Here is a 25,351-nt window from a genome sequence, read left to right on the forward strand (position 1 = left end):
TTTTGGTGAAGGGGAGAGACTAAGCCCTGCTTCGATTAGCCAAAATGTGCAAATAAATGAAATTGCATATATCAATCAATCACATTTTATTTATATAGCACTTTTCATACATAAAAATGCAACTCAAAGTGCTTTAAAACATTCAAAGCAAAACATAGAATTATCTTCAATCAAAAGAAAAGATAAATTATTTAAAAGTTGTTGAAAGCCAAACTAAAAAGGTGTGTCTTGAGCTTCCTCTTAAAAATATCAACAGTCTCTGCAACAACCTGCAACAACCTGCAACAAGATGCCAGAGCACTGAAAACAAAACGTCTCATAAACCACCATCTCGCGTGTACAAAATCATGAGCCCATGTTATATAAACAACTGTATTTAGTAGGTAAATTATTCAATACAAATAAACAAACTTCACGAGTGACATTAATAAATAAATAACCTTTATTATTATGAATAATATTACCAAGTAGCCCCCAAGCACCCTTGGGCTTGTTTTAAAAATAGCTCACAAGGCGGTAATGGGACATTATTATTTCCTGGGTGTTGAGACCAAAATTAATCTTTTTTTTTTTTTTTTAATATATATATATATATATATATATATATATATATATATATATATATATAAAATCATTTCATTACTGGTAATTTCATGTGAAAATAGATGTTTATGTTATTTGTTTGAGAGTAGAGTTTTGTTTGCAATGATGTAGTTAGTAATCTCATTTATTGTTGTGTTGACCCTCCTTTTCAGGTCAAAGCACCTGCCTTCAATGATTGGATAATTCTTTTAGGGAAAGCTTTCACACTTTTTTTTTCAACTTTACTTTGCATTAATGTAACCAGTGTGGTTAAAATAAGGAAGCCAGGTGAACACAAATGGCCAGCATATCCCAGAGGGTTAAGTATAAGTTAAAAATAATAATAACAAGACAAACTGTGATATAGTATGCTTAAGTGCAAAAGTAAAAAGTCATCCTTTTTTGACAATGTTTTTTTTACGTCATGCGTCATCCGTGGAGATTGAAAAAAAAAAAGATAACATACCTATTGTGCCAAAGTAAGGAAAAGTGAGTAAAAGTAAAAAGCCATTAGAGAAAATGAATACCCAAGTTAAAAAAAAAAAATCTATTTAGGTACAGCAACAGCCTTCGTTACTTCCGGCCTTTACTGTACTTCGTTCACATATATATCAAGTAGCCTCCACACTTTAGTAAATTAAATCAAATGTGTGCTTCTGACAAGCCAAGCACCACACACTTCATGCCAAATGTTCTTTACTTTCATATTAGAAAGCAAATGTTCCACATTCAGCTCCTTATACCTCACATTATCATCTTCTTGTGCATGGCTACAGCTTGCATGTGTTAACTTTTTGGGCTTTCCCGAGCGTCTCTCACTTACCTGAATGTTCTCTTGTATTAATCCTCTGGAATACTGACCTCTCTCCTCCTTTGTCTCCTCCTTCTCATCTTCGTCGTCGCACTAACCTTTGAAGGAAAGAGCAGGGCGAGACCGCATACAGGTTTGTACCACACGCGCACACACACACACACACACTACACGGTTTTCAAGTCAACATTCACGCGAGCATGTTCACTTGTTTATACTTCAACGATTGCTGTATTGATGTGGAGCAAAAGTGTGAATGATAAGGACGTATTGAATAGCTGGAGGAGTAAATAGTACAATGTGCAGATGTGAAATTGAACAAAAGTCAGCAAAAATAGTCACCCGCATTGTATATGGCAACTGCACATAAGTAATAAAGTCCATAAATCCTGATGTAGATTTGAGCAAAAGACATAACTACAAGAAATTCAGATGTGGGTTTGGACAAAAGGCAGCAGGAATAGTCAGCAGTACGACAGATGTGGAGGGTTAGCAATATTCATAGTAAGACATTGTGGAAAAAAGTCTGGAAGAATAGTCAGCAGTGTGTGTGGCAATTGTACATGAATCATAAATATGTATGGAAATGTAATCAAAAGGCAGCAAGAATAGTCATCAGCGCACAGAATACAGTATATGTTTCTTTTTCATTTAGGATGGTATTGAATATGCTGCAACCCCTGAAATAAATCAAGTTCAAATGGGGAGAAAGTTGCTTTCTGAAAGTTTAATAAGCCTGATTGACTTTTTACACTCCGGCAACATTTGGCAGCCTCCTGCCGAGCCGTCAGCTTCCGAACGCATTTAAAATTTTATTTTCTTTTTTTACACTCAGTTAAGTGACACAAGCAAAAGTGCTTGTCATCCTCAAACCAAACGTTTAATTAGAGCTGCCCACATCTGCATCCAGTATTGCAAGCTCTCATAAATCCCTGGCTTTAATTAGGCTTTCCCTTCTTAGAGCGCAAAGCCCAATTTGCACTTGTGGCGCAGCTTTTTTTTTTTTTTTTTTTTTAATTTTACTACTTTGCTGTTTCAGCTGACGTTAACCACTGTCATTGGGGGGGTTTATTTGAGCTATTCCAAAGACAAATGAATCGCCTTATTGCCCAAAACCCTTTTTATTTTATTTGGCGCTAGCCAGTTTTACAACAACAGTGTTGTTATCTGCATCGTCATTGGGGAATCTGATGGTTGACTTTTGCTGTCTTCGATTTTTTTTTTGCGTCATATCCTTGTAAATTTAATGTGGTGGTTGTTAACTTCAAACACACAGCACTGAACGCCCTCCTGAGATTGCAACAACAATTGGCGAGTTTGAATTATTAGCCTTCTTGGAATTGCTGTTTTTTAATAGATCTCCTTTTGGTTTAAAAACATGGTTTGAAAAAAAAAGTATCTATTTTTGCCAACAAGTGCATCCTGGTAAAAATGTTTAGGGGTCTTTATAAGTAAAAAAAAAAACAACTACACCAGTTTAACCGATCAACATGAAATACATGATTCATAATAAAAAGGATGCATGAAAAGGTCTCAATGACCCACGCCCAGAATTAAACAGGAAGTCATCCATTTTGATTCTTAACGGACATTTTGCGTGAATTCTAGGTAGAGTAATTTGAAAAAATCCTATTAAAGAATTAAAGAAAAAGAAAATGAGTCAAAGTGAGCCCCAATCAGAAGCAGGTAGGCAACAATTTGACTGAATCTGATGGAGACGATTGCCATTAGCCATGTGGCTATCATTAGCCTAATCGCATAGTTACCTACAGTAAGTCATTCGAACGCTATGGGAAAGCAAGAAAAAAACATTTTTAGCAAGAACATTGATTTATTATTTTTTTTTTTTCAATTGATTGGGCTAAAAATTACATGGGGAATTATGCTAAGAGGCTAACAATATGCAAAGGCTTTCGTGATATTAAGCTATGTTTTTTGCTGTTACCTTTTATTTATTTATTATTTTGGGGGGGGGGGGTACGGAGGGGTTAAATGCTACATTCAGAGAGAGTAACGGAGTGCGAGGTGGTCCTGCACCCGCAGAGCCTGCTGTATAATTACCTGGTAGCTTGCCACTGGGGGTTATGTTTATTAAAACAGAGTCCCGCATCGTGCGTTGAAAAGGAAAATGATTTCCCTCCCGGCCACCGAAAGCCAACATGGAGAATCACAACACAAGACGCTGAGACTTTACACCTCTCTTCCTTTACTGTGTTTGCACCAATATTGTTTATGTGTATGTACAAATGTGTGTGTGTGTGTGTGTGTGTGTGTTTGGCTGAGGTATTTCTCCTACCATCTACACCTCTTTTAATATCCTCTTCCTCTTCCCATGCGCTCTAGTGAGAGTCACGGGAAGTTCTTCCGAAGGTATACTAGGAAATACAGGAGGTACTTCCCAGCATCCTGGCTGCCCTGTCACTAAACTAATCTCAGCGAAGCGCACCACAAACTGCGGGAATGACTAACTAATAGCATGGACTATAGACATACTTTTTGGTTTAAAATTCCATAGAATTCATAGTTTATTGGTGAATTTACACAGCAAATTTGGACCAAGCTTCTGTGAATTGTTGGAGTGACTACACAGTGCTTAATTAATGTATTAGACAAGCGTCCAATCTAGAGTCACTGTATTGGTAATTGCCATTTTTGTATCTTCCTGTAGAATGACTTTAACCCAAATATATTTCATGCTAAAATGCTAAAACAGTTTTGCTATTCAATGACGAGTTAAAATAAATAGCTGAAAAAACTAATTGATGATTTCATGGTTATGATGTCAAATCATACTTGCATTCCAGGACAGAAAATGGGTTTTAGTGGGTATTTTGGAGGGGAACAGGTAGACGTTTTATGTAAGAATTTTTATTGCATATTTTTGTGCAACATTTTCTCTAAATATTAAATTTTTTCTTTTGACTTTTTTTTTTCTCTGAAGTACACAATTTGGTTTCTTGAAATATTCAAATGTTTCACTCTGAAGAATAACGTTTTACTCCAAATAGCCTATTTATTAAGATCTGGAATTGGCCCTCCGAGCTAACTTGAATTCTGTTTGAATTTCCTTATTCCTGCCGAAAATGTTCAAACGTGAGGAGCTCGCCAATTTAAAAAAAGATTCCTCAACTGAATCACTTGATGATGCCAAATGCTCTCTTCTCATTTTCATGACAGGCGGTCAAATACATTTGTTAAGCACTTTATAGCTTTACAGTAATTGAATCACCGGAACATGATGTTCATTGTCACGGTTGTCTTTCCACACTTGGTTTATAAAAGCAAAAGTAATGATAGTTTGCTCCACTCTTGTTGCTGTTGTGACAAAAGGGAAGTGGTAGTTCAATATTATCCAACCCCTCCCACATACAGGCCCTGCTCCATTGCATGCTGGTCCTTTTTGATTCGATTGCATTTAGCACTTGTCTGCATCTCAGCTAAAGACTCTAATGTGCATCAGTTACATTTTCCAAGTCCTTTGTTTTCTGTATGTTTTGTGTGACACTTCAACTGGACGGTCTCATGGAAAGTAAGACTAGCTTGCTTTTACTAAGGTTTGCGGGTAAGCTTTGTTTCTGTAGCGCTCCCTGGAATATTATGCAATTTCAGCTTCCGAAGCCCGTTTCCCTTAGTAGTATGATATTTGGTCGGCATGTCTGTCATGAGGAAATCCATAAAAAAGTTGAAGCAATGTCCAAAAAGACACAGGAAGTCTGTCATTTTGTTTGGAGGTGAAGAATGTCGGGTCATTTTGACCATTTCACTGTGTCCTTCCAAGCCAAACTTTTCTGACTGGAATATTCGGAAAATTCAGCCACCAATGCCAGTTTTCTTTGGCGACATGACATTTGGTAGGCACGTCTATCATAAGTAAGTCCGCAAAAAAGTTTCCATCCAATGTGTAAGTGACACAGGAAGTCTGCCTGAAAAGATACAGAAAGTCATTGTGGTTCAAAGTTGCCATTTTAGGTTGAAATGTCCTTTGTGCAACAAAGATTCTAAAGAGGTTTAAGAACTCTAATTCTGCGACTTGTTAGTTGTGGTAGATTTTTGTGTGATGGCAGTTTGTTATTGGCCTGGTGGTTCAAGATGGCTTTTTTATTTCTTTGGTATTGGGCATGTCGGCTGGATGATATTTGAGGGCACACTGGAGCACTTCATAACTGTCCATTTTCTTCTCTCCACCTCAAATCCCCTCCGTTCCATCTTCAACGACCACCCCCGCAGTCAAAAGTTGAGCTTCAAGGAGCGAGTCCGCATGGCGAGCCCGCGGGGGCAGAGCGTGAAGAGCCGCCAGGCGTCTATTAACGACCGCCAGCGCTGTTCCCCCGGCAACGATGCGGCAAGCGGCGGTGGCGAGCTGATGGGCCAAAGCCCCGCCAAGGTGCAAAAGAGCTGGAGCTTCAACGACCGCACGCGGTTCAGACCCTCGCTCAGGCTCAAGAGCCAGACGCGCAACACGGCTTCAGACGGTGAGTATCCACTCGATACGTTTTGTTGCGAGCTTCCCACATCGGTTGCTAACACACAATTCAAGTACAAGAATCCACGTGCGCACTTGGCCTAGTGTTGGCCCTGCCGTATCAAAAAGACAGGAATGTGTGATTTGCTGCGTATGTGTGTGCGTGTGTTAGCAATGAGAAATCCAGGTATATTGAATAAAACGCTCAAACGGCTTTCCAAACATTGTCATCAGACTTGGACAAATGTGCTTTTGTTTCTTTGTCTACCAGTGGACGCTGGCATGAGCACGGAAGATTCCCAGGACGAGCGAGGCTGCCACTGCGACATCACGGCCGAGGACCTGTCCGCTCCCCTCAAGGCGGTCATCAGAGCTGTCAGGTGAGACCCTCAAGACCCCCCCCCCACCCCCCCGCCCATTTCACGGAAAGCAACATAACGCAGCTGTGCACCAGCGAGACGCTTCTCAGCAAACAAACATCCAGCAGAGTGGAAAGTAGCTTTATATGCTTTGAAAATACCCACCTAACATCAATGCACTGCTTTTTTTTTTTTTTTTTTTTTTTTTTTTATGTTTTCCGCCTCTTGTCATAATTTTTTTTTTTTCCCTATTTATTGGGATAGGCTGCATCTTCCCTACCAAAAAAAAAAAAAATGGATGGACGGGTCCAATTCAACCTCTGATTGGCTATTTGAACAAGAGGTGTATCCCAATATTTTTGTCCCGTGCAAAAATCACAGAAAAAAATATTTCCAGAACTGAATTGGAGAGAAAGTCTGACTGTTGAGGCACCACCACCACCTGCCCCCACCATGGGGCCTCCTCCTCCTGCAAGCTTTCCCAGGGTGTCGGGTTGAGGGTCCGAGGTAGCATCTCCCCGGTGGGTACGGTTATAACAGAGGCTCATCTGTCACCTCTCAGCAGGAAAGGCGGGCAACTGCGGAGCCCACCAGGAATGGGGCGGGGGGCCAACGAAGCAAAAGCGCAGATCGGCTTACCCACATCGATATTATTTGCTCGGTAAACACGTCACACACTCGAGTACCAGGGTTCTTTGGTTTCCTCTGGTGAAGTTGATTTTCACTCTGTGTTTGCTTTGTTAAGCTCAATCTCGAGGCTGCTATGAAACTGCTACCATCTGCTGTTTTTTTGGAGCTGTTACAGCTGCGGGCTCTGTGTAATGACGACCGCTTTGTGTTTATGGCTCGTGGTCCTGTGTCAAAAAGTTGCCTCTACTGGCTACTGGAACATTTGAACATTCATATACAAGTGTAAAAAGTAGTTAACCGAACCAACTAAATTAAACTAAAGCCATTCACCCTTTGACAGACATAATAATAATAATTATAATAATAATATTAGTAGTAATGCATCGGATTTATATTGCAATAAATGAAATGGGATTGTGATCAAAACGACTATAATAATTGATATTATCAAAGTTTCCTAATTGTGGGATTCTATTAAAACATGAATGGTATTCATGAATTATTCTAATTTTTAATCATAATGATAATTATTTGCCACGATAAAATACTGAATTTGATTTTGGTTGATAAATAGACATAAACCTGAACATAAATCACAAAATGTAATCAAAAACTTGATTTTCTACCAGGCTATCACATACACGTACACAAACCAATATGTGCCCAGTTTTCACTAAATAATTGTCCTTTGTTAAAATTGACACTCGTTACAATAAGTATAAAAAATAGATATGTATATTTGTGTGTGTCGTTCAGGATCATGAGTTTCCACGTGGCCAAGAAGAAGTTCAAGGAGACGCTGCGTCCGTACGACGTGAAGGACGTGATCGAGCAGTACTCTGCGGGACACCTGGACATGCTGTGTCGCATCAAGAGCCTCCAGACCAGGTCGGAAAATCAACCCATCCTCATCCCTTCCTCGCCGCCTTCATTTTGCCTCTTTCTCACGCCTCATCTACCTCTAAATGTTGGCTCTCTTTTCCCTTCTACAGAGAATATAAATAGTTTACACACCCCTGTATATACATATGCCAGGTTTTTGTGATATACAAAGCGGAACCAAGAGAATCGTTAAAAAAAAAATCAGATTAAAGATTAATGAGATCAATTCCCTGTGTAACTCATTTGGGAAAAAAAACATCTTTTTGAGAGGTAAAGTAGAAGTAAACAACTCCGATGTGGTTACAGAAGTGACTCATGTTACTTTTTAAAAACATTTCATTTGTTCCAATTGATTTGCACAAATTATCAATGGTGACAAAGTTTTGAAATTCTTATTTGTTATAATCATTAGTCATTTAAACAGTGGTGCGTAGTCTTTTTATATCCACTGTATGCGGCATCTCTTTTGTCTCCCATCAGACTAGATACAGTTGTAGGTCCTGCTCCGAGGCCCCTCAGCAGGCATGCCAAGACCTTTTCCTCACCGTCCCTGCATTTGTATTACAGTCAGGCCCGGAGGAAGTCGTCTGCACCGGGGTTAGACCCGTTCAGCTTGTCCAAAGCTCCCTCAACTAACACAACACTAATGTCTACAAATTATAATGTCAATGTATTAAGCATCTTAAACACACACTTTCACGCAGAGAGCGAAGGTGGGATTTGGGCCAACCGCGCACTTTTATGCAGAGATGATGGCAGTGTCTTGTGTGACAGATAGGGCAGGAGAAGTCAGTGTCTGGTGATTTAAAATATTTGTTGTAGAATATCGTCAAATTAGCGTTATCGAGTTTTTTGAAAAAAATATATAGATTTTTTTTTTTTGGGGGGGGGCCCATATCGCCCCCCCCCCTACTCCTGATACTAACTTAAAGCAGCACTGGGCAAGATTTCGACCTTAATAAAAAAAAAAAATCACAACTCTTTTGATGAAACATTGACTTACAAGTAGTTGAATGGGACTTTTGTCATGCCCTGGGGGGGGGGGGGGGGGGCTGTATCGTTTTTACTGACACTAAGCAACTTTGAGGAGGATGGGAGCAACCCTGGCACACAAAAAAAAAAAAAATGTCCTGAATTGCTTTACGGCATATTCACTTCCTCCTTTCGTTATAAGGACGGAAGCCGATTCGAACGTCTACGCGCTATTACAAAATTTAAACAAAATTTGATTCATTACCTCATCGTTATTCATCTTTCACACAGCCACTGGAAATTGAAATGTAATTCAGTCCAACTTGCAGGCCAGCGAGAGCTCAGGATTTCACGACACTACGCGCTGCCGCGCATGGGAAGTGTGGTTGACTTTTGTCAAAACACTACCGCTTTTGTCCACATGGCGACGCCATAATCAACAAAAACTGACATGACACAGTGTTGCTTTATTTCCCTCATTTTCCTCAAGCTCCTATTATGTGACAGTACCTTTCACACAGAACAGCAACATAGGAAAAAATGAGTGTAAAACAGGGCTGTGATAATTGCAAAGTCATTAAATAACCCCCACCTCACCCCATTTTATATTGGTAACTTTCATGCAGACCACCGGTCAGTACCTTCCACACAAACGGGAAAAATATACTTTGACAGGCAATGTGCAAAGGGGCTTTTGATTCTACTTTCAAAGCTGGGAAATTGACTTTATACCTCCGATTTGTGCTATAGACTCACCGGCCCTAACATTAGGTACGTCTGCACAGTCTAACGGGTTTGTTGGACAAACTCTAATGTAGGATAACTGCACTAACATACAGTAAATTAGTGTCCGTTTTCTCTGTTTGTATGGAATGGCCAGTTGTGCAGTGCCTGCTATTGTAAAGCTTTGTAGATGGCATATCATAATTATAAAAAATAATAGTATGTGATAGTAATGTATTTTAATGGCAGGTGTGTGTGACGCTGGTGTTTCTGCTGTCTCCAGACAGGCCAACTTGAGTACTCGACTCAGGAACATGTCCTCTCCCGCCCTGCATTACAATTATGCCAACAGGAAGAAGAGCTCGGCCTCAGGGTTGCCTTTTTTTTTTTTTGTCATCATCTGTATTTGTAGTTCTTTTGCTTTGTCCCGTCTGCCGTTATTTTATTTTTTTTTGCTGTTAACGCGAGTGCAATTCATAGATTAACCGCCTTGCCGGATGGTTGCAGTTTGCATGTTGGAGAAATAGCAGAGATGCTTGAAAATGTGAAAGTGTTGAAATGTGTAATGGAATTTATAGTACTTTGGGATAATTGAACACGTCCCAGTTACAAGTGACCCAAGCGCATTATTGCTGTTCCTGAGAAAACAATCATAACAACAGGGGGAAAATAAGTAGATTAAAAAGAAGCGTAACGCTTGCAGAAGAAAATGACAAATTAATTATTTTAAGTATTTTTTCCAGATTTTCTATAAATGTTGAAAATGAGCCTACCTGTATTTGACACGCAGCATAACATTATGTTTTTCAAATTAAAAAAAAAAAAAGTTATACAAAAAAAGAGACCGTACTTTAATGTTGTTTTAAATACATTTTTCTGGTTTTCAAAACTTTGACCTATAATCGCTCAATTGAAAACGGGGCATCTCGGCCCCCAAGATAACAGGACGACAGCCAGTTCTTTGACATTTAAAAAAAATACATAAATACGGATTTGTAAATGGTATTACGGGTCAGTTTGACCCGTAACAGCAAGTGTTTATGAATAAATAGTGAAAAAGAAAAAAATACTTTAATTCTGGGTTTTTTATCCTGCCCCCAGCACCCCCCGAAAAAAAAGGCGAATGACGGACGACGGAAGGGTACTCACACTGCAGACGGATGACGAATAACGGACACTCAATAACCATCACATTTCCATGTTTTTGTGAATGTTCCCGTAACCGCAGTAACGCAATGGAGTGTGCTCCCCCCCCGCCCCCCCCCCCCGTCCTGGTTTTATACTAACCCTAGCATCCAGGTTTGCTCTTCAACCTGAAAGAAAGTACACTGTCGCCTCGACTTTTAGCAAGTGTTTTTCATTGTGTTGGCACCAATGCTTGTGTCTGTGTTTGCATTTGTGTGTGTCAGGGTGGATCAAATCCTGGGAAAAGGCCAAATTGCAGTGGATAAAAAAATGAGGGACAAACTGAATCCGGACGGAGATGCTCATGATGGCGTCAGTATGCTGGGCCGTGTATGTAAAGTGGAGAGGCAGGTGAGGAGGGAAAAAGGTTGTTTTTTTTTTTTAATTTATTTTTTTTAAATTGCACATGGAACAAAACATTTGCAGCAATTTTAAAATCCTGCCGTGTCAACCAGGCTTTAGTTGGTTCTTTGAGTAGTTAGATTGGTGTTACCGCTCTCAGTTAGTTAGTTGGTTAGTCTGTCAGACTATTGGTTATTTGTTTAGTCTGTTAGTTCGCTGGTTGGTTAATTCGTCATTTGTGCAGTTGGTTAGTTAATTGTCAGCCAGATTATTGATTTGTTGTTCCTTTAGTTGGTGGTTTGGTTTATCGGTTAGTCATGCTGTTAGTTATATATTTGTTTAGTTGGTTTATCGGTTGGTGGGTTTGATGGTTGGGTCGGTTGGTTAGTTGGTTGATTCTCCATCTGCGTAAGCGTTCTTCCCTCTTGCTTCCAGGTTTCCTCCATCGAGTCCAAGTTGGACTCCCTTCTGGACTTGTATCGCCAAGTCCTGCAGCGAGGCCCATCTGCTTTGACCCTGTCCTCCCTGCCGCTCTTCGAGCTGGACCGGCACCGCGACTCGGACTACCCGACCTCCATCCTGGACCGAGACCCGCCCTCCCCGCAGGGAAGCGACGGCAACGCCCGCCCAAGGGGACTGCGACTCATCCTGGCCCCGGCCGACAGCGACGAGGGCCCCCCGGACTCTGCGCCTCCCTCCTACCCGCCGTCCACCGCCTCGCTGTCCCCGTCGCCCCTGCTGCCGCCTGACAGCCCCTACCCAACGCTGGTCACCCCCAATGGCACCAGACGGGCGCACTTTCCCGACCTGCCTCCTCCACCTCCTTCCACGGGGGGCTTCACCCTCCAACTGCCCCCTGTCATGCACTCCTCCCACCTGCGCTGCCCCGTGCCAGATAGCTTGGCGGCGCACAGGGGCGGCTCGGGCCCCTCCGTCGTGGTGGGACCCGGCGAGGAGACCGGCTTCGTGCAGCTGCGGGAGAAGCCCGGCTCCAAATCCGACTCCACCTGGAGGCGACACGTGAGCCTGGAGGTGGACCCCCTGCTCATGTTGTCGCCGGGTGACGTCCCGTCAGCGCCTGACTGGGGGGGCGCCCTTGGGAAGTCCCTCTCCATGCACGATCTCAATCGACACAGGGGCGACGACTGGAGCGGGAGTGGACTCTTCATTTGCGAACGCAAACTGGGGACTGTCGGCGACCGTTCTGACTCAGACAGGAGCCCTGCTGAGGAGCGAGATGCGCTCGCTTCAGACTTCCTCGGTCAGTCGCCGCATATTCAGCTGGCCTGACCACACACGCGCACGCACCCCTACACACACGCACACACATACAAATACAGTACATAGTCACTGAATGCCACTCTTGGGGAGACCACTTTAAAAGCCTTTCTACAGGAAATGAGTTGTTGTCCTTGCTTGTGAATGTACAATTTCTTGCTATACTTTGTTCATATTCAACTTTGTTTCATTCTGTGTACTTAGTTGGCAAAACAGATATCTAAATACACTACTTGCAAAACGTTAGTGGTATTGGGCTTTCAGTTGAGATTTCTGGATGATCCTTAAACACAGTATAATGAACAAATGCTCCAATTTAGTAGGTATATGCAAATAGGAAATATCTGTGACGCCTCTGCTAAAAGTTTTGTAATTTCCTACAGATGCCATTATTTTTTTTTCTATTGGAAAAGGTCACGTTGTGCAAAAAGAACTGAAACACTCAAACAGCTGGACATGTGCATTCGAAAATTTAGAGAAGGTCCAATTTTTTTCTAGTTCGGTGTCGAGAACGTAATCTTCACGTCCCACGCCGGCGGCGTGTCTGCTAGTGCGGCGCCGAACAAAGAAAAAATATCAAACAAAAACAACTGACACACGGCGTGGTGATCGGTGAAATAAAAACAATATGGGGCACGTCATTGCGTCTGTGGGACCGCAAGGTACACAACACTGTTTTATTTTTAATTTTTTCATTACTCGGCCACGTGTCAGGACCTGCGTGCGACCTGGTACAGTTTAAGTCCCTTCTCGACGCTGTTTGGCTGACTCGGACCAACTGGGACCACATTGGTCGTTTAAATATGCAGGCGGGAACTCGGTAACATTTAGGCGATGCCCAAACTCTGTTTATTTATATATAAATTAGTTACTGATCAGGGGGCATCCGTGCAGTTCCACTTCTGCTTTACATATTGCAGTTGAGAGTGAATCAATGGCACCTCTGCTGGTTGAAGCTGAGTAGTGCATTCCATTATGACTCCAAGACACCATAATCAACAATCAATTCCACAAAAATGATCAATTATAAACAATTGATTATTATGCCCATGCCTAGTTTTCACACAGACTCAACGATGTGAAGATGAATTCTGACTTCTTACATTGTTCTCGCTTTCCTTGTCTGTCTTTTACCAAATATCTTGAATCATGCTGTATTTAAAAAAAAAAAAAAAAAGTGAATGAACACATGCTAAACTGAAATACGCACAATAATATTAACTATTATGATCCTCATACAGGCCTAAAACAAACTGTAACATAGAGCTAGCATGGCGATATGTATACAGGACACGAACATCTTTATGTACTTATTCCAGTAGCGCACTAGTAGACCAGCTAGGCCCACTGGTAGAACAACTTCTTACTAGTAACTGTTTTTCCACTACTGTATGACTCTTCTGCTCAACCAGTAGGGCAATTTAGCAAGGCAAAACTAGTAGTGGGCATTTTGGTGCTACTGGTCTGGTCCAGGAGGCAACTAGTCCATGACACATGCATGTTACTTGAGCCTAGTAGTGTTACAAGTGCGGCGAGGTAGTTTGTTAGTAAGGTGTAATTGGTTATTAATTTGGCCAAAAGTGGCACTCGTAATAGAATAAAACATTACTGGCGCAACACAGTAGATCTCCTAGTGTGCTGAATTGTCATACTAGTAAGGACAATGAGTGTACTAGTGCATGGACCTTTAGCTGGATATAAAGGATATGGAACAAATGCGCCACCGGTGTGTTTGTTTACGATACCGTAGAACGTCGATGATTGGTCGCTTGATTTGGATGAGGCAAAATCTCACAAGAGCAGCCGCTCGTGGACCAGCAGACACATGATGTATGGGTAACGCTAACAGAAACAGAGAAGGCTCGGCACTGCATGTTGTCTCCCCAGAACACACAAAAAAAAAATTCTATATAATTGTAATTAATTTTCTTATTTTGTCATTGGATTGTAGGTAGAACTTTCTAAAGATTTTGATTGAATTTTATGACACATTTTTGACAACCCAGGTATGTGGGTGCTGGTGGCCCAAACCTTTGTCAAAAAGACGACTGACCATGCGCAAAGACACACTTCCTTAAAAGCAGAGTGTCCAGTCAGAGCGTTGAACACATTTTTTGTTTGTGCATTTTGGATATATTTTGCTTTCTTAAAGGTTCGTACAGTGAATCCCTGTTTATAAATCACATTTTCAAACAACTGATACTTACCACAGAGCAACACATACAAACACTATATAGTTACAGGCATATATTCTCTCTGCTTTTTGGGACTGGCGACTATTACTGGAGCCGAATTGGAGAACTTCTCTGCCACTTCTTCTCGATTTGAATCATGCTGTATCTTTCCACTAGACCTCAGTGCTGCTTGGCATGTTGTGGTGCAACTACTATACTGTACTTTGAAGGCGCGCAACTAAACTCGGACTTGCCTGTATACTATAAACTCAAAAAAAAAAACAATCATTTAAAAATCTGCGCTGTAGTTGGGACACAAATGATAAAATCCATCAAAATCAACTCTTGTCTGCTGCTGTCTGCGATGTAGTTGTATTATATGTAAAGTAGCGGTATGCTGTCAAAACATAAATGCTAATGCTTGTTACCAGCTAACGAGGCTAGCTACATGCTCCGGGTAGCAACTTGTGTTGATTTTTTTTTTTAATTATGAGAAAATTGAATATTAGCTATTAATGCCGCATGTCCTCGATGCCAAGCTGTAAAATGTGACATGCTTGAAATAATCAAGCCATTAGAAAAAAAAAAAACAGGAAGTTAAATGAAATCTTTCTGTGAATAATTTTATAATACGCTCAAGAAAACATACTGGAAATGTCACATTTCAGGTGGTGCTTTTTATGCATCAACACTGATTTGTGTGATATATCTGTGAGTGTGAAGCCAATTTTAACCCTTTTTGTGGCAAAAATGGTGATTCTTGTCAAAATCGTCCTCATATTTCAACCATGAACAACTTTCTCCTATTTGCCCACTGACTGGTTCCCACTTCCTAGCAGTCTTAAATGTATTTAATTTGTCATGGATTACCCTTAATCTGCCCATTATATTCTCTTGTTTACCTAGTAACAAGACTGTAGTATTTCAGGCCTGTGTATTTCAATATGTTGTTGCTGGTATGATGCAATACAAAAAGCACAGCGGAGTCTGTTGCGCCTGAAAATGTGACGCACTACACTAGTTGAAAGTGTCTTAATGTTGAAGAATATTGATTGAAGACTTAATAACAAAGAAATAATTCATGTTTAAGAATCTGTTAATCGCTCACCAGTACTTTTTTGTATAGTTTACCAATGAATGTCATGTTATTTTCATATCAGTCTACTAATTTGGGGATCATTTGTCAATCTAGTTCTTTTAACTCACTTAGCTCAAACCACTGATTTTTGCATTGTATTTTACATAATTCATTTCCTCTATACTGCTTGAACGGTAATTTATTGTTTACTATTACACAACGGGCCTTAAAAAGCTTTACAATGTTAACACTACGTTTACTTTGAAATTAATTTATTACAAGTGCACATTAATTCTCTGGATGAGAAAATGCCAAAATGATTTTATTATTCTTTAATAAAAATTTTAAGTGAATGTTTTACAGTGGTTGTCTTATTTTAAAGGAGGAAGTCTTAAAATCGTTCCCAGGTTATTAAGATGTAAATTAGAAAATTGTGACTGCACAATTCACGAAATTGAGACAGGCTCACTCACAGACCCATTTTCAGAAATGGGTAGATATTGAAAAGATGTACTTGGTTGTTTAATTTCACACTTGATGGTTGGGTAGACACCCCAAAAAAACAAATATTTGTATACAAACGATACTCAAACCCAAAGATACCTTCATGTTGCCTTTACCGATTTTGGTAAAGTTGGTTTCCATCAACTTAATTGGTCCTAATTGGTCAATTTTATTAACTCCGGTGGATAAATGATTTGCATTCGTCCAGACACTCAATTCTATCAAAACAAACAAAGCAAAACTGGAAATAAAAAGTGACTAGTTGACTAGTTATTTAAAATTATCACAAGCCAAAATTACCTATGCTGTATTGCCTTTGTGGATAATGGTAGCGTTGCATTAAGTTTCTTAGTCTTCATAATGCCAGTGCGTACATGATTTGCATTTAGTTCTCTGAAAACAAACAGTTAATTTGGGGGAGCAGATTTTAAGAGAAAGTAATCTTGATCTTGTACTTAATCTTGATATTGATTAAGTACTCGATTTAATGACAATGGAAATTGAAGATGACATTCCGAAGGATCATTGAAGGGGTCATCTTGATTGACAGCTCCTTGCTTCGAGAGCGATTTGAAAATGTCTGACTGGGAAGAGGACACAGACGAGTCCGTGCCAAAACCGGCAGCGACCAAGTGGACGCCCAGTGGAAATATTTCTTTCGGTATACGCAACAGGAACAAATTCGGAACTTTTAGGGAGAATGGAGACGATAATTATGGCGGCGGTGCTAGACGCGAGGGGAAAAGTCAGGGAAATGATGGCCGCACTTTTCCCTGGAGCAACGAACGAGGACCCGCTGATAGACGCCAAGTTCTGCCTGAAAAGTCTAATTCAGCTGTCACTATCGCCGTGGAAAATGGTTTGGTTGGGAGGATAATTGGTATGTTCTTCTTTCTTACCTAAAATGAAACAAATGTACGCAAAATTCGGAGTGACTAAGTTTTTATCATTTCAAAAAGTAGCAAAGTTAGTTATGCAAGCCACGAGGCTAAACCACATATTTTTAATTAGTGGTGCATCTGGTGAATATGGTGCATTTTAAAAAAAAATACATTTGCGGCAAAGTTGTGTACTGTCATATCGCCTCTCCCGCCCACCCCTCCGCTTTTCTTCTATTTGAATAAAGTACTGATAATTGACATTATGGTGACAGTAGTTAAGTGTTGCATTAGGTATGGTAAATCACCACTGAAGGCCCAGGTACCAAATGTATGGCCCGCCAATGGCTAAACGTGGTTCGCTCTTTGACCACTTTTGCTAAGTTTAAGTCTAACTAAACAGCTTTATTTCTGTTTTAAGGCCGCGGAGGAGCTAAAATACGTGAATTGGAGGAGACTAGTGGTGCGAGAATCAAGGCAAGTTGAAAGGTCTACCGGTATACATGACAAAAACTATACATTATACAGAGTTGCACAAATACTATGAAACTATCCTATAAATGCAAAAAGAAATACTTGTAAATATATTTGACTCATCTTGGGCACCATTTTTTTTATGTAGAAGGGAGTGAAATCATATGAGTTACATTAGGGAAATACACAATGCTAAAGAAAACTAAAATAAACACTTGGTTTGTAATTTAGTTTAACCAAAACGTTTTGTTTTGCTTCTCTAGTATGCATAATTTGATCTACACATTCAAAAAGTGGTATGCACCTGGAATGGGATTTTTTTTTTTTTTTTTTTTTTTAACATTTGGAGTCACTTATTTTTATAGCACTGTAAATTAGTATATTCTAACGACCTTGGTAGTTTATGTTTTTTATTGTTAGGTGTTGCCGTACAGAACCTGTCGGAAATAGGTCATGTCGTTACTTTGAGCGCTGAGATGTCCAAGTTCATAAATGCAACACTCTATACATGGTAGTTGTGATCAATTAGAATATCCCGATCTGAACGGCCAACGTACAACATCATGACACAAATAGACGTAATTTCCCCCTTCTTACTTTCTACTGTCAATAAAACACATTATATTCATGTCACTTACCACAGTAATTAAGCGGTTGGGTTGCTACTCGCTCCAAAAGTGTGGTTCTGTGCTGCACCTCAGTTTCACCATGTTTGTTTGCCTCTGCAAGCTCCAGCACTAAACAGGCCCCAAGGCTAAACCATTAAAGAACAGAGCTCCCCACTTCACTTGGAGAAATTACTCCAATTTATTTTTGGATTTAGGCTATATGAATAGTGTTTTATACCTTATACCTCACATTAAAATTAAGATATTCGTCTTAGAAGCATTTTCACAATCAGATGCGTGGCAACTCTCCTCAGCGTCATGCGTGAGAGGCATGGCTAGGAGCATGCACTACACGAGCACAGGAAGGAGCCCTTCCACTGATGGTATTTTTCTTTATTTTAAGGCCATATCGCCCAGCCTTAGTTAAAAGCATATTTAGATGCAATGTAGGCATCTGTTCTTGGGTGTAACTGCTGTTAGCCTGTTACCCTGTATCGTAGATCAACGACGGTGAGAATGAGGCGGAGGTGCTAATCTTTGGACAGCCGACCACCCAGCAGAAGGCCAAAGAGATGATAGAAGAGCTGCTGGCCAACGAGAACCCTCGATTCTGTGGCGGTGAGTTCAGGAGACTCCACTGGTCTGACATGAAAGCTCTTCACGGGCTGTTTATTGGAATTCATGTCTCAGGAGGATATGGAAGAAGAGGAGCAGGAGGAGGGAATGGAGGAGGTGGCTCAGTGTGGTCCAACACACAGTTAGAGACATCTCAGGTGGCCCCGATCCACGTGTCCATAGATTGGAGTGACATTCGGGAGAACATGCACAAGTATGAAGAGATGAAGTGGAAAGGTGAGGAATTGGTCGCACACAGTCGCCACAGTACACACACACACACACACACACACACACACATACACACACTAAATATAGAGTAAATGTGAAACATTTAATGCCTTCATTTGAAATTACCTTTTCTTTGTCTAAAATAAAGTTTCAATTTCACTTGGCAAACTGGGGGCTGAGTTAGTTGTTTTTTTTTCCCCTCTCTGATAATCTTGCAGACCTGCCACCAATGAAGAAGAATTTCTACACTGAGGCTGAAAGCGTGTCCCTCCTCACTGCTGAAGAAGTCTGTGATTGGAGGTGAATGTTAAAGTAAATGTATATTTTTGTTTATTTACTTTTTGCTTTTGTACACTAGCTGAATATTTGATATGTCACATTTTCCCCACAGGAAGGAGAACAACAACATCTTTGTGGACAACTTGGTGGACGGCGGGAAAAAACGCCCCATCCCTAATCCCTGCCGGAGCTTTCTGGAGGCTTTTGAGCTTTATCCTGAAATCATGGACAACATCCATCGGGTCGGATTTGTTAAACCAACCCCCATCCAGGTATCTACCAGTGTCCATTTATGTGTTGGAGCCTTCTGCACTTTTGCCTAAAACTCAAATACAGAAAAACTACTGAGCCTTTGAAGTCACTTGACAGGTAAAGGACTGATTCTGTACACTGTGTAATTATTAGACCCAACACGAGACTGACACTGTTTTGCTGTTTTATGGTGTCTGCTGTCTATGTCCGGACCTGTCCGTCACTGAAGATAGACGGGAAACATTAAAAAAAAAAAAAAATGGAGGACTAAGCACAGACGGAAGTGGATTTGTGTCGGTCTGCATAATCATTATTAACCTGGTTAAGTCCGAACAAACCTCACAGTCCATCATTGACGGATGCCCGTTTTGCTGATGAGCGACAGAAACGTAACCCAGTCTACATTGACTGTATATGTAGGTGGCGGTATGCACCAAAGACAGAGTCATGAATTAGTCAGGCTGACTAATGGGCTAAGAAGTAATTAAGTAGCTTTGAATACAGTGACAGTTTTACAGAGATGTACTTGTGAGTTCAGTTTAAAAAAAATAAAAATAGAAAGAGTAGGGTTAGGAGGTTATGAAATTATGTTTTACAGGCCCACACTCTATTTCAGTAATGCACCGAAAGTTGTTTGTCAACTGATAAAAGACACACGAAGAAAAAGAAGAGAAATTCAAAGAAAAAAAACATTCATTTATTGTAATGGCAACTTTATTTTGCACAAGCACTAGGAAGCATTTTAATCCACCAGCATTGTTCTTTTGGCAACAATGTGACACGGGATTCTGTTTAAGGTAAGCAAAGCTTCAAACGTAAAACTTTTAAAAGTTAAAGCGGCAGTAAAATAAGTGTAGGCTATGTGCAATGTTAAATGTATGTGAGTGTAAAGCTGTTTGAGCAGCAAACCGACACATTATGATGTACATAGTGCACCCCTTTTACCATTTTAATCAAATCGATTCGGATCATGGATTTTTCATCTGTTGGACCTTTTTTTTCCGGACTGGCGGACCTTTGATGTTTACTGAAGGAAGCGCCGTTAAAATAACATGACAAACCGACCGACGGACGATTACAGTTTGGCTCGGCTGGAAAAAAATGACGGACCAGCTAACATCAGTAAAATGCCCACTATTTTCACCAGTCGCAGGCATGGCCCGTGCTGCTTAGCGGGGAGGACCTGATCGCCATTGCTCAGACCGGAACGGGCAAAACTTTGGCTTACCTTCTGCCTGGATTCATCCACATGAATGGACAGCCCATGTGAGAACTACTTTAGTTTGGTAGTCCTTTGTAAGGCACATGAACGTGTTTTTTTTTTTTAACTATTTATTCACTATTTGTTGGTAGACCTCGATCAGAGCTCAAAGGCCCCGGCATGTTGGTGCTGACTCCAACCAGGGAGCTGGCCTTGCAGATTGAAGAAGAGTGCAGCAAGTATCGCTACAAAGGCTACAAAAGGTTGGAATGCGGACGTAGAGTACAGTACATATAACTAACTGCTATGGCAATTACATTGACCTTGTGTAAAAACCCGTTTACGTGCGTTTGTATAAACCGGTTGGAACGGCGACGCACGGACATCGTGACGCAAATAGGCGTCATTTCCGCTTGTTACTTGCTCCCGTCAATAAAACATATTCCATTCGTGTCACTCGCCACAGGAATAAAGCAGTCAGTTTCCTCTGCGTTCCAAAAGTCTGTCACTGCGTCGGGCCTCTGCGTTTCGCCATGATTGTTTACATCTCTGCTTGTGTATTTCCGGCGAGTTGCGCGCCAGACATACTGACTTATACCACGTATATATGTGTCTATATACACACTGTCACTTTTGCCGTAGAGACAGAAATGACTGTGAGAATTTAGGCTCGCTACGGCGAAGATGCCGCGCTTACAAGCGCTTCCGGTACTACAAAGACCAAGATTCCTTGAGCATGCGCAGAGTGTCCCGTGCATTCGGGGATATTCCAATTGTCGTATACATGCACGCGTATTCAAGTTAGAAAAGGAGAAACCCAGGCATGATATTTGGGTAGTAGGTTTTAGGTTTCTTTTTTTTTTTTTTTTTTTTTTCCCCCCCCGACACTGATCTTCTTATTCCAGTGAAAAGAAAACTCTCTTTTCCTTGCTGACAGTTTCGGCCGTAACTGCAGCCTACCTCGGAGCTGTCACAGCTTCCTTGTGACGTGTCTAAAAACAGCTGACCGGGTCGAGGAAACCTTCAAAATAAGGCTCCCCTGACCCGATCAAGGCTGCGCTCCAACCCACCGCCGCTGTTGGAGGATTTTGTCCCAGGTGTTGATCAACAGGAACGAGGGGGCCTACATGCTCCCACACACATGCCCCATTTTTGGGCGCTGACGACATTGATGGTATTAGTTAGCTTGTTTATGGCGTTTTGCATTGTTTTGATTGCATTAAGCTAATTAAACTTTTGGCAAAACAATGTGGTTGTTTTAGTTACAGAAGATGTAATTCTCTTTATTTAGGGGTACACTTGAAAAAGATTAGGAAAAAAACAATTGCTTAAACGATGACCTGCGATATAGTTGGGAAGCAATATGTCGCTAATAACACTAGGCTGAGATGTGTCCTCCCTATCGTCTCAGCATCTGTATTTATGGCGGCGGAGACAGAAGGGGTCAGGTCAACCTGGTGAAGAGCGGCGTGGACATTGTCATCGCCACACCGGGACGACTAAACGATTTGCAAATGAACGACCTCATCAGTTTGCACTCCATCACTTACTTGGTTCGCCGTTTGTTTGTTTTTGGTTTTAGCCACCATTTTAGGTCCTTTTTACTTTATGATTGTTGTATATTGGCATGTCGAACAATTTCAAAAAGGTGCTGGATGAAGCAGACCGGATGCTGGACATGGGCTTTGAGCCTCAGATCCTGAAGATTCTGCTGGACATCCGGCCTGACAGACAGACAGTCATGACAAGGTATTAAAAAAAATTAATGAAACATCTCATCCTCTTAAAAATTGCTGTAAAATTAACTAATTCACTGTTGTGGCCATTTATATTCGTCAACTGGAATCCAACATTTACCGCCACCGACATACAGTATATATTTGTCATAGTACGCGTGCAAGAGGTTCTCGCCGAGCTTGTCTGTGAAATTGAGGTTTGACAACCACTGTAATGACGAAACGGATTCATGTCGGTCGGCGTTGCCGCATGGCTTTGGGTTTGAAAGCACAGCAACCAAAATTATTTTCATTAAATACAGTTCAAGGAGTGTCCACCAGATGGTGCTACTTTACCTGTTCAAATTACCCAAATACAGTATGTTGAATATTTGATGATACTGTGCAACATGTGACCTGTTTCAGTGCCACCTGGCCCACAGGCGTGAGACGTCTGGCCAAATCATACCTCAAGAATCCCATGATGGTCTATGTGGGCACATTGGACTTGGCAGTGAGTGATGACATGTCAAGCACGCTCAATAATGTCTCATTTTAGCGTTATAAAGAATAGTACATATTGTTTTTGAGCCAAAATAAAAAATGTGACCAATTATAATTACATCATTAGAATGCCGATGAACCGATCACATGTGTGGCAGGCTGTCGATACGGTGCAGCAGACTGTGCTGGTTGTCCATGAAGACGACAAGAAGTCTTACCTGTTTGGCTTCATCGCGAACTTGCTGCCAGAGGATAAAGTCCTCATTTTTGTCGGCAAGAAGATCAAGTACGTTTGCGGCATAGAGGCTCTCAAGCCAACGTTAGGAGTTTCAAGTTAGGGTTTAAAATTGGCCTTTTCCATACAACTATTTTGCATGTACATTGCACAGTATGTAAGACAACTTTATGCCAAGTTTCAAGACTTGATAATGTGTCTATGCAAATGCTAAAATGATCCAGTCTGCTAGAGGAAACATCATGGCGTCTCTCCACAGGTGCGATGACCTGTCTAGCGACATGTGTCTTCACGGTCTGGCTGTGCAAAGTCTTCATGGCGACCGGGAGCAGTATGATCGGGAGGAGGCCCTCAAAGATTTTAAAGAAGGTGAACCACAGTAGAGGAAATGTCTTGCCTTGAACGCTTCCATTTTCTGTACCGCTTATCCCCATCAGGCACATATTGTGCAAAATTGATTCATGTAATAAATTAGTATAATGTGACCCTTTGTGAGTTTACGCGGTTCAGATGATGGATGGATGTTGAGCTAAGTGCTATCACGTGTGATTTTTTTTTTTTTCTTCTTCATGATGCATTTTGTTGACTGGTACGACTTGTAGTCCGGAGCGACGTATAGTCCAAGAAATACGGTCGTTTTGGGTGAGCCCACTAGTTCTCAATTTAACAAAGGCCAGCCTCTATATTGACCCTGCAGTATGTGGGCCAGGACGTTAAACATAACTAACAATATATTTGATTTTGAAGTCTTATATTTTGGCAACCCCCGTAGGTCGCGTTCGTATCCTGGTGGCCACAGACTTGGCGTCTCGCGGCTTGGACGTCCATGACATCACGCACGTTGTAAACTACGACTTCCCTCGAAACATCGAGGAGTATGTTCACCGCGTGGGCCGCACTGGACGAGCGGGGTGAGAGGCCAGGAAATATAAGTATGTCGACAAAAAACAATAGGATTTTTTTAAAGAAAAATTGCGGCGGCACGGTGAGTGACTGGTTAGCACGTCCGCCTCACAATTCAGTGGTCGTGGGTTCGATCCCGGCCTCCCTGTGTGGAGTTTGCATGTTCTCCCCGTGCCTGGGTGGGTTTTCTCCGGGTACTCCGGTTTCCTCCCACATTCCAAAAACATGCATGGTAAGTTGATTGGACTCTCTAAATTGCCCCTAGGTGTGATTGTGAGTGCGGATGTTTGTCTCTGTGCCCTGCGATTGGCTGGCAACCAATTCGGGGTGTCCCCCGCCTACTGCCCGAAGACAGCTGGGATGGGCTCCAGCACGCCCCGCGACCCTTGTGAGGATAAGCGATATCGATAATGGATGGATGGATGGATGGATAAAAAAAAATTTGCATGCAACATTCATATGATCCAGACGCTCCGGAGCTGCCGTTACCCTGGTAACGAGGGAAAACTGGAGGATGGCGCCGGAGCTGATTCCGATCCTGGAGCGATCGGGGCAGGTGAGCTCACAGTGACCCTTCAATCAGATCCAACAAACAGGTCACAATTGAAATGGGCCTTGCAGGATGTCCCTGTGGAGTTGGTGCAAATGGCGGAAAGATACGAGAAGCACAAGAGGGAGAAGGAAACGTTCCCAGCTCCCAGGGGTCGAGGCGGTCGGGACGGAGGACGTGATGGAAGACGTGGGGGCAGAGATCGCAGCCAAAACTGGGGATTCTAATCACCTTACCTTTTCCAAGCGAGACAGTTCATCGAGCACAGGTATAGAGAGGTTTATATGCTGTATAGAGAACCAACTGTAGAAGGACGAGTCATTTTTAAAAAATGAATGCATTTTAACCAACCAGGTTTAAGAGAAAATGTTAATGCAAAAAATATGACTTGACTCTTGATAACATAAATGCCCGGTGGTCCGATTAACAAACGGAGCAGGTCGATGTAGCCTGAGGTCCATACTTTGCCCACCCTCGATATACAGTGTACAGTATATTCTGTATGTACAGCAAGTCTGGGATGTTAAGTTTTGCTTTAGCAGAGAAACGCCACATTTGTGGAAAAGCACTAAGTCGTACATTTTTGTTTTCTCAACAGTGTGCGACGGAAGCTGAAACCTGACGTTCTAATTTGTCAAGTTTTTATTTTGTTATTTGATCATTTAGCAGCCACACAATGCCTCCGTTCTCTGGAGTGTTAGTCCAAGCTCGCACGTAATCGTGACCAAACTGCCTCTTGAATTGATTTTTTTTTTTTTTTTTTATCCTTGTAAACATCCCTGTTAAGATGTTTACATTGGACTTTGTTTTGCCTGTAACTTGACCAGTTTACATTCTATATTCTTCTGTTGAATAAAGAATTTATTCACTTGGTATTTACATAGAATTGAACGATGTTTATTTAAGTCTGGATTTTGCCGTCAG

The 25,351-nt window shown here is 41.4% G+C and overlaps 2 protein-coding genes across 4 annotated transcripts in view; both read left to right on the plus strand.

Moving 5' to 3' along the window:
* kcnq5a (potassium voltage-gated channel, KQT-like subfamily, member 5a) overlaps positions 1 to 15,831 on the plus strand; it is a 61,765-nt gene extending 45,934 nt beyond the window's left edge. Inside the window, exons 9-16 of one of the 2 annotated variants that reach the window (XM_086044352.1) lie at positions 1,500 to 1,526; positions 5,621 to 5,865; positions 6,127 to 6,235; positions 7,601 to 7,732; positions 8,207 to 8,323; positions 9,705 to 9,794; positions 10,831 to 10,957; positions 11,384 to 15,831. In XM_086044352.1, the coding sequence (XP_085900478.1) occupies positions 1,500 to 1,526; positions 5,621 to 5,865; positions 6,127 to 6,235; positions 7,601 to 7,732; positions 8,207 to 8,323; positions 9,705 to 9,794; positions 10,831 to 10,957; positions 11,384 to 12,238 (1,702 nt within the window). In that variant the 3' untranslated portion in view covers positions 12,239 to 15,831. The remainder of the gene's footprint in view (positions 1 to 1,499; positions 1,527 to 5,620; positions 5,866 to 6,126; positions 6,236 to 7,600; positions 7,733 to 8,206; positions 8,324 to 9,704; positions 9,795 to 10,830; positions 10,958 to 11,383) is intronic. The other variant, XM_086044351.1, reaches the window with a different exon arrangement.
* A 683-nt stretch (positions 15,832 to 16,514) lies between these two features.
* On the plus strand, positions 16,515 to 25,319 carry ddx43 (DEAD (Asp-Glu-Ala-Asp) box polypeptide 43). Of its 2 annotated transcripts, XM_086046167.1 has the most exons (17): positions 16,515 to 16,862; positions 17,282 to 17,337; positions 18,443 to 18,560; positions 18,633 to 18,794; positions 19,007 to 19,088; positions 19,180 to 19,339; positions 20,467 to 20,585; positions 20,673 to 20,783; positions 21,932 to 22,073; positions 22,169 to 22,269; positions 22,662 to 22,749; positions 22,898 to 23,025; positions 23,234 to 23,343; positions 23,747 to 23,885; positions 24,346 to 24,433; positions 24,499 to 24,695; positions 25,026 to 25,314. In XM_086046167.1, exons 1-16 carry the CDS (start codon positions 16,559 to 16,561, stop codon positions 24,652 to 24,654), a joined length of 2,064 nt encoding a protein of 687 aa, XP_085902293.1. In that variant the 5' UTR covers positions 16,515 to 16,558; the 3' UTR covers positions 24,655 to 24,695; positions 25,026 to 25,314. The 2 variants fall into 2 exon arrangements, with proteins under 2 accessions (XP_085902293.1, XP_085902291.1); XM_086046165.1 differs by having other exon boundaries at positions 18,443 to 18,794; positions 25,026 to 25,319.
* The last annotated feature ends 32 nt before the right edge of the window (positions 25,320 to 25,351 follow it).

Source organism: Filicampus tigris, chromosome 11 (genome assembly GCF_054856515.1).
Source record: "Filicampus tigris isolate MCC_2025a chromosome 11, RoL_Ftig_1.0, whole genome shotgun sequence".
NCBI classification, from domain to species: domain Eukaryota; kingdom Metazoa; phylum Chordata; class Actinopteri; order Syngnathiformes; family Syngnathidae; genus Filicampus; species Filicampus tigris.